Source organism: Tinamus guttatus, unplaced genomic scaffold (genome assembly GCF_059628265.1).
Source record: "Tinamus guttatus ecotype Peru unplaced genomic scaffold, ASM5962826v1 Tinamus_guttatus_pri_ptg000287l, whole genome shotgun sequence".
Lineage (NCBI taxonomy): Eukaryota > Metazoa > Chordata > Aves > Tinamiformes > Tinamidae > Tinamus > Tinamus guttatus.
Window position 1 is genome coordinate 6,368,677 of NW_028288821.1, and position 8,752 is coordinate 6,377,428.

At 53.6% G+C, this 8,752-nt stretch overlaps 1 protein-coding gene across 2 annotated transcripts; it reads left to right on the plus strand.

The window, feature by feature from the left end:
• The first annotated feature begins 2,225 nt into the window (after window positions 1-2,225).
• RAB39B (RAB39B, member RAS oncogene family) lies at window positions 2,226-8,449 on the plus strand. Of its 2 annotated transcripts, XR_015913539.1 has the most exons (4): window positions 2,226-2,504; window positions 5,756-5,976; window positions 7,113-7,468; window positions 8,235-8,449. XR_015913539.1 is itself a non-coding variant. In XM_088527555.1 (2 exons), the coding sequence occupies exons 1-2, from the start codon at window positions 2,290-2,292 to the stop codon at window positions 6,180-6,182; spliced, it is 642 nt and encodes a 213-aa protein (XP_088383681.1). In that variant the 5' UTR covers window positions 2,226-2,289; the 3' UTR covers window positions 6,183-6,336. The 2 variants fall into 2 exon arrangements, 1 of the variants encoding a protein (XP_088383681.1); XM_088527555.1 differs by lacking the exons at window positions 7,113-7,468; window positions 8,235-8,449 and having other exon boundaries at window positions 5,756-6,336.
• The last annotated feature ends 303 nt before the right edge of the window (window positions 8,450-8,752 follow it).

Genomic DNA, 8,752 nt, shown 5'->3' on the forward strand with positions numbered 1-8,752 from the left:
AAGCAGATCCTGTTCCTCTTCCTGGGAAGATGTGAATAGCTACAGCTGTAATAGTCCTAGTGGAGGGAATATTGCTCTTAAGATGTCCCTGCTTCTCTTTGTTGGCTCCAGAAAGAGCTGAAACACTTCTAGAGAGTTTAGAAGAGATATTTAGGTAACGTGTTCCTATATTAATGGGACCACTAATATAAAGCCAGCATCATTCAGACATGACTCTATCTGCAAGGCATGTGTCTGCCTTACTGAACACGGTGTGACGTGGGGGACAGTGACGCCTCTGCGGGAGGTCTGATTCATGTGCTCGGAGCTACCTCGTGGTGCTAGACACCACTGCTCGATATAGAGAGGTCAGAGCTTGGAGTGAGGGGGTCAGACAGGTTTCCCAGGAACAGAAGCTGTCCTTGGCTGCCAGTCTGCCACTGAAGCTCACCACGCTTAAGGGTATCTGAGCCGAGCCAAAAGCCAGAGAGGGACAGAAGCAGCCCCAGTGTCTCCTGGCCCCATGCCAGTCTGTGCTTCCGCATGCCTCTGCGTTTGGAGGCTGTAGAGCTGTCACCTCGGCACAGAGCAGCCCTAAATTACCCTCCCAGCCCTAATTACTCCTCTGACAGCAGGGCTGTCAGCTCCTGAGCGAGTCGTGGTGCCCGTGGCTTTCTGCTTGTCTGCATCGCCCTGACAAACTGCGGGCAGCATCGAAACAATCTACATTAATGCCTGCCCTCTGTTGCTGGGTTTTACAGCAGCATGCCCCAGCTAGCACTTTATGTATGCACTTCCCTGTCAATAGTATAATCTGTCTGGGCATCGCATCTCCCAGACATGCCTAATTTAACAGGGATTTTCTTTGGACCCTAGATAATACATCACTTGCTACGCGTAGTCGGCCAGCCCCATTGTCACCGCTTGCCTTGCCCCGATGTGAGGCCTGCACCATGCCATGGGTCTCCGCAGTTTCAGGGTACACACTCACAGGGTGCCGGCAGAAAGAAGCTCTCCCACGATCTCATTTTCTCCCTCCTCCCCAGTTGCTGCCAATTAACAGTGTGGCTGCTTTGTCTTGCAGCTTGTGTTCCGTATACACATGTCCGGATATGAAAATACTACCTGCAAGTGGGATCCCATGTGTTTACCTGTGGGGAAGCTGTCTCTGGCTACTTCAGGAAAGCCATGGCTTTCCCTGGAGTCACTAAGGCACCATCCCACCCTCCCGGGGTACCAGAGGTGCTCAGGGAGCCACCTTGCCAGCAGTCGCTCTGCTTTCCATAGCCCCTAAAATCACCCCAAAGTAGCACTCAAGGCAGAATCACCTTGACTTTTAGAGAGGCTTTAAAAGCCTTGCACCCACTTCACATCATGGAGAGAGAGGGATGGGGGACCAGTGTGTGAGGGAAAAACCAAGAGGAGACACCACAATTTTCTGTGGGCCTGAAGCGCTCGGACATGGAGGCAAAGGCTCCCCACAGGGCCTCTCTGGCAATGATCACTGCTTCCTGTGCCCATAATGCGGGTTTATGGGTCTGATACTGTTCTCCAGTTGCTTTGCTGGTTTATGCTCCAGTGCGGAGCGACATTCACTGGTTTATTTTCTTTAATAAATACACTCCGTTTTAAACGGTGCTAGATGTAACCCCTTGCAAATTTAAACCCCAAGACTAGGGATGCTGTAGGGGAGCAGCGCAGACCTAGGTGAATGCCCCAGGATGCGCCCACCGCTCTGAGCATTCCGCGCCCTTCCCGAGCAGGACGTGCGGGATCCAACCCCCCCCCGCCGCAGCCCGGGAAGCTCCTCGGGAAGCTGCGGGGCGCGGAGCCCCGCCCCGGCGCTGGCGGTGGCGCGTTTCGGGGGCGCCGCTCTTCGAGGCAGTGCGGCAGCGCGCGGCGCGGCCGCCATTGCCTCCCGGCGCCTCCCTCTCTGCGCGCGGCGCTCGCGCAGGGGCAGGAGCAGCCGCGCTCGGCGCCCGCCGCGGCCCTCGCGGCGCTCCCGGGGCTCGGCCCGTGCGCGCGGGCGGGAAGGGCAGCGGCGGCGCCACAAGATGGAGGCGGCGTGAGCGCGCGCGGAGACACCCCCCCCCCCCGCCAGCGGCGCCCCCTGCCGGGCGGGCGGCCGCTCCTCCGCCCCCGCGGCGCCCCCTGCCGGGCGGGCGGCCCCGCGCGTGCGCGGCGCGCGCTCGGCGGGGCGGAGCGGGGCCGGCGGGCGGCGGCGGCGGCGGCGGCGGCGGCCGCGGCGGGGCCGGGCCGGGCATGGGCGGCGCGGGGCGGCGGCGGCGCTGACGGAGCGGCGGCGGCAGCATGGAGGCCATCTGGCTCTACCAGTTCCGCCTCATCGTCATCGGCGACTCCACGGTGGGCAAGTCGTGCCTCATCCGGCGCTTCACCGAGGGCCGCTTCGCCCAGATCTCCGACCCCACCGTGGGCGTGGACTTCTTCTCGCGCCTCGTGGAGATCGAGCCGGGCAAGCGCATCAAGCTGCAGATCTGGGACACGGCCGGGCAGGAGCGGTTCCGGTGAGGGCGCGGCCTGCGCGGGGCCTGCGGCCCGGCCCGGCCCGGGGGGCTGCGGCAGGGCCCGCGCGAGACAAAGAGGGGCCGATGCCCGCGGCTGCCTCCGCCTCCCCGCGGGGCGCCGGGGGGGGTGGGCACGGGAGGGCGACAAGTGACCCCCATGGTGGGGACACCCCCTCTTGCTGCGTGCGGTGGCCGCGGTTCCCGCGCCCTGCGCTCCGGCTGCGTCGGGCCGGCCTGGCGTGTCCGCGTGCCGCGGGCTTCGGAACCTCCGTCCTGCTTGCCCTGCAGGGAGCAGAAGCCCTTGGCTGGCTACGATTCCCTGCGCGTCCCACCGGGCGGGGGGCCCTGGGGCGATGGAGGCTGCTTATCTTGGTGATGCTGCGGAGCCCACCGGCTCCCGGCTCGTGCGAGCGGTGAGCGGTGACAAGGACAGAGTGGCCGAGCCTGCCAAAGTGTGAGGGATGCTCAAATACACATTGAAACGCCCTTGCCAAAGCATGGGCTTAAAGTCAGTGAGTAAAAGGATAGCAGGAAAGTGAGCAAGCCCCATCACCCTTGTGGTGTACTGTACAACACGACTAGGTCAGGCAAAAAATCCCCTCTGTATTTCTTCCTTCCACGGCACCATTAGCATGATGAGAAGTCATGCCCATACAGATCAATTTTACAATGCTGTAAATGTTTTTAACTGTAGAAGCACTTGGGCTTCTCTTGCATGTTTTCCTTGGCAAAAGGCAACATGCAGGGAGTTATTAATGAAATAAGCTGAAGCCCCTCAGGCTCATGGGCACAGGCAGGAAACACAGTGGTGCGTGTGCTCTGCAGCATCCTCAAACTTTTTTGTTGTAGCTTGGAGAGGCGCTTTTTGACGGTGCTCCCTATTTGGAGCCCTGCGTTTCCCATCTGCTCTGCAGCAGTTTGACAGCTGTCTCACGAGGAAGGCAGCGGTGTCAGGAGTCCTGAGACACCTTGCTGGCATCCTCTGGTTTGCGCTGTGCTGTTTTATTCTTCCTGACCCCTGTTGTGAGCTCTTTCACTCTGCATAAAAGAGAAGCAATTTCCTTGCAGGCAAGCTTAAATTATAGTTAAGCATGTACTTGTTTTGCTAGATTAAATACGTGCTCTTTCGGGGCAGATTTGAGGCTGTTTTGGAGCGGTAGGAGAACAGGGTCCAATTCTTCCCGGATCTGGCAAGTTTTCGTGCCCTGATTGCTCTACTCGCGTGTCTCAAACGTGATGTTGTGTAACGCTAAGCAGAGCAGGAGCAAGCGCAGCCCGCACGTGTGGCGCTGTGACCGCCGCCTCCTCAAGAGCCTCCCGGGCTGCAAGGGAGGACTCCAGCGAGCAGCACAGGAGCCCCCAGCACAAGAGCTCCCCCTCCACCAGCGAGTACCTAGCAGAGCAGAGGAGGGTTCCCAGAAGGAGGCAAAGGCTTTGCTAAAACTTGCTGGGAATAGGTGTGCGCCCCTGTGCTGCTCGGCCTGCCCGCCGTAGCGGTCACGTGTGGCGGCAGGGAGGGCGCGATGAGGCGGGTGCCGGTCGGGCCAAGGCAGTGGGCGGTGAAGGACAGCGTGTGCGGCTCACCAGCCATGCCCAGGGAGGAGAGCAGGCTGTGGAAAAGCCTTTCAGAAAAGGCACCAAGACCTTCACCTAGTTTTACCTCACCGCAGCACTCAGCTCAGATCCTGGCGTGTATTTCAGAGGTACCCGAGGCTTCGCTCGTGCTGGCAAGAGGAGCCAAGCTGATGCACAAGGGAGAAGCAGAAACTCCCGTGGCAGCGTGGGGTGAACGCAAGCACCGATATCTGTTTGCAGCGGGCACAGTAGTGAAAGGCAGATCCAATTCCCTCAGTGCCAAATGTGCAGAGTTACTGTTGTCCCCGAGCCAGATAGCTGGGAGAGGAGGAGCACTCATCCATATGCACACGGTGTATCTCTTGCCCCTCTCCTGGCCTTCCTCAGGGTTTGCCTGTGGGTGTTCCTCCATCACGCAGTGCCCTACTGATGCTCTTTGAGACAGCGAAATGAGAACTTCAGTTACTACTTTTTGAGGCAGTTTCTCCAGATGCACAAACACTGCAAGACCGACTAACCCCTAAAAAGAGTCTTGCATGAGCAAAAAGTATTGGTTCCCAACTTAGAAATGGTGCAGTGCTTATATTTCCAAGCAAGGCCCCAGTATAAAATCCTCCAGAGACTGAAATCAATCAGTGCTTCTGAATTTAGAACTAATCCATGACTTTGCGCTTAGCAAGACTGCAATTTTACAGCTTTTTGGCTTTTCCAGATGTAGAAGGCCCTGAACTCTGCTGAGCCTGCCTTCTGCAGACCCGGCTCTCAGCTCATTTCACTTGCTCTTTCGGGTTGTCTTAAAAAAATCCACCCTTGCTCGAAAGATTTTATCCAATTCCCATCCGGAAGATGTCTTGTGGAAGATGCTGTCCAATTTGCAGCCAGTGGCTTGGGGGATTTTGCTTAATGTTTGGCAGGAAGGTGATCAGCAGCAACACAAATACCCCATAGAAGCTGTTGCCTCCTTTGGTGTTAGGCGGGCGCTAGGCCCAGCTTTGCCTGGTGTGCGTGTTCGTGAGCGGGGAGGGGGGCTGCTCTCGCTGTGACAACTGGGGTAGTGGGAGCGTCGCAGGGAGTGGGTGGACGGAGCTGTGGGCTCCATCAGCACCTGCTGCGGGAGCCGACAACTCCAGGCTCTGCCTTCCAACTTCGTAATCTCCCTCTTTGCATTTTACAGGTACCTCTCAAACAGAATGTGCTTGGGGCCAGAGGAAAAAAAAAAACTTTTATTTTGTTACAGTGCTTCTAAACCAATGGGTTTGTCAAGATGGTCAAAGCATTTACCTGGGAAGGGCTGCATATTCTTAACAGTAAAGGGCATATGGAAGTCTATACTAGAAAAAAAAATGAGACCAAAAATGTTGGGGCACTGAGAGGGATTTTGAACAGAGCAGTGATAAACCACTGGGACAGTTACCTAAGGCAGAGACACCATTGCCTGAAGTCTTCAATCCAAAATTAGCTGTCTTGCTGAAAGAGAAGTTAGAGCACAAACAGAAGCAGTAAGACATTACTGAATGAAATTCTCTCACTTGTATTGTGCAGGGTGTGCTCTAGCTGCAACATTTGGATTAAGAAAAAAAATCAAAACAAGCAGGCAAAAAATATGCAAAGTTCACTCTGCGCTTCCTCCCAAATAGCTGTAACTCAAACTTCTCCTGTGGCTCCTTCCTTTCTAGGTCCATAACCAGAGCCTACTACAGGAACTCGGTTGGCGGCCTCCTCCTCTTTGACATTACAAACCGCAGGTCCTTCCAGAACGTCCACGAGTGGCTGGAGGAGACAAAAGTGCACGTGCAGCCCTACCAGATTGTCTTTGTTTTGGTAGGTCACAAGTGCGACCTCGACACCCAGCGGCAGGTCACGCGGCACGAGGCTGAGAAACTGGCTGCTGCATATGGTATGAAGTACATTGAGACCTCAGCGCGGGATGCCATTAATGTGGAGAAGGCCTTCACTGATCTGACTCGAGATATATATGAGCTTGTTAAAAGGGGGGACATTTCAATCCAGGAGGGATGGGAAGGGGTGAAGAGCGGGTTTGTCCCAAACGTAGTGCACTCTTCGGAAGAAGTGGTGAAATCAGATAGGCGATGCTTGTGCTGATCTCCTCTAGTGAGAAGAGTGGTGATGAACTCTACTAACCACCTGTATTCTATTAAGTGAACTCAGCGTGACAGAAGGGAGAGTAACCCTCCCATTGCGAACAGCCTCCCATGTTGCTTTGGACACCAGGAGAACAGACCCAGGGAAGAAATGTTCTGTTCCAAATAACCTTTCAGAACTGGGAGCGACAACCCAACTGAGCATGAGTGAGAGGGTGCATGTGTATGTTGTAAGGAGCCAGGAAGCAGCAAGGAGGGGGAGCAAGAGCGAGTGCGCGCAGCAGCTCCCCGTGAGGCGGCACACGCCAGGGACCTGCGCGATGTCCTCTTTTAAGTAAAGCTATAGCTCCATGCTGTCTAGTGAGGCCACAGAGAAGATTGTTTAATAGCATGACACGCTGGCAGAGAGGGCAAGAAAGAAAGAAAGAGGACAGCCTGGTTTGTGGCAGCTGTTTTGTTTTTTTATTACCAAGAATATTTAGCGGCAGCAGAAATATTTCTTCATAAGGCCAGTGCCACAGAGAGTTTACTGAAAGGTATAAAAGGGTATACATACTTCTGAATTTTCTTTTTTTATGTTCTTGAACCTAGTTCAATATACTAAAGGCTATTATGAGGGATTTAAAGGGGAAAATACTAGTTAGTTAATTGGTAATTGAAATTTAAATTAACCCCCCCCCCATTGCGTTTTCCTTGCTGTGCTGAACTGGAATTTTAAGTGGCAGCTGTGCCTCCAGTAATTATTTGGTGAATATTTAAGTATTAACTGTCTAGATGAATAACTTGAATATAGCCAGAGTTCAGGGCTAGCCAGTAGAGTTAAGTGATCAGGAGCACGAAGTCCTCATACTCTGCATCTTAAGGCTAGGGTGTTGCAGCCAGGCAGGACACACCAGAAGTTCTGCCATCTGTGTGTCACTGACCCTCTCAGGTGTCTACCAGCCAAGGCCCCAAGGAGAAATGGAAAGGAGAGGAGGAAAAAAAAAAAAAAAAAAAAAAAAAAGTAAAGCTTAACTCAGGTGCACCAGCCATCCTCAAAGGTGAGATATGCTTTTAAAGATGTTAAATATCATGGAAAGCAGCAGCTTCCATCAGTGCATTCTGCTGTTAAAAGTGTCATTTTCTTTCTTGACATCGGTGGAAGAAGAGCTCTAGAATGAGGAAGGAGGAGCACAGAACAGAAGTGGCTGAGCGGGTGAGAAGGAAAGCCACGAGAGGCACAATAAGAGGAAAATTTGTTTTCCTCCATGGTGTGTTTTTTGACAAGGAAGATTCTGTTCAAGGTTGGTCATCATGGGTGGGTAGCTGAGTTACAAAGGCTCTGCAGAGGGGCCACCATTCGAGCTCTGCTTATGCTTAGCTTTCACTCAAGCTTTTGAAGTGCATCAGGGTGACCCTGCCCTGGAACAAACCTGGGAAGTTTAACCTATGGAACAAACAAACCCAGGACAGTGCCATTCAGTCGCGCTTGCAAGCTGTCACCCCAGACTGCTTGGGGGAGGGCGCAGGTGAGCCCCAAATAGGAGCTGGTGCTCGGGCTCAGGCCTTCGAGTGGGTAAGAGTGCAACACTTGCTGCTGTAAGCTACACTGTCCAAGAACTGTTTTCCTGGTTGCTATGGAGTGGTCCAGTTCTCTGTGTTCCCATGGTTTGCAGCACCTGCATGGATCTTTTTGGACAAGAGCTGGGGTTTCCATAGTGGAGCTGTTAAAGCAAACAAACAAAAAACCCAAGTTTTGTTTTCTAAGTTTAGGAACTAGTCTCAGTTTCTGGACTGTGTGGGCAAGCTGTGGAGTTGTACCTGCTGGGAGGGCATTGATAGCAAAGCAGAGCCAGGAAGGAGTGGCAACAGTCCAGCATGTTTTGGGAAGCTTGTCACCACCAAGCACCCGTATTTAAATCTGAAACTGGCTATAAACACATTGAAAACCCCTATACTAATGCCCATCAAATTCCAGGCAGAATTAGTGGTGGTTGGGTTGAGTGTCCTAAAGATACCAAAAAAAAAAAAAAAAACTTTTTACAAAAAAAAAAAAAATCTCTTTCTAGGTAAGCAGAGCTGGAGAAGATTGATGCAGAGAGAGCCACGAGAGCTTGGCTACCGTGGGCTCTCTGCCTGCACCTTCTGCTGCTGCCAGCGGAGAGCACACGGTCTCTTCGAATCAGGACCATTAGTCTTGTTTTGACTAATGCAAGGACAAACAGGTAGAAAAGGGTCAGTTCCTTTACTCCTTGAATGAAAGGTAGGCAAACAACCACTTCAACCTCTCAGGGTGCAGCTCTGCTCAGGAGGTGTCTCTTGGATTGCCCAGCTGAAGGCAGACACCTAAGAGCTGAGCTTGAGTGATACATTAAAGACAGTAAAACTTTTGGATCTAGCCACGTTTTAGCAATACCAACGTTTCATAAGCCTGGCCAGTGGGTGGGGGGAGGAGGGGAGGGCCCAGGTTCTATCCTGTGTGCTATAAAGACTACCAATACTTTGTTTCATGGGTTTGGGACATTCCCCGTTTCCTGCTCTGAGAGAATTTCTGGCACGCCTAAATGAGTAAGTGCATCCAGGCCAGGCCTT

Excerpts from the sequence above, each read along its gene's own strand:
- RAB39B (XM_088527555.1), top strand. The coding sequence starts at position 2,290 with ATGGAGGCCATCTGGCTCTACCAGTTCCGCCTCATCGTCATCGGCGAC. Across the intron at positions 2,505-5,755 it reads GCCGGGCAGGAGCGGTTCCG|GTCCATAACCAGAGCCTACT; the intron begins GTGAGGGCGCGG and ends CTTCCTTTCTAG.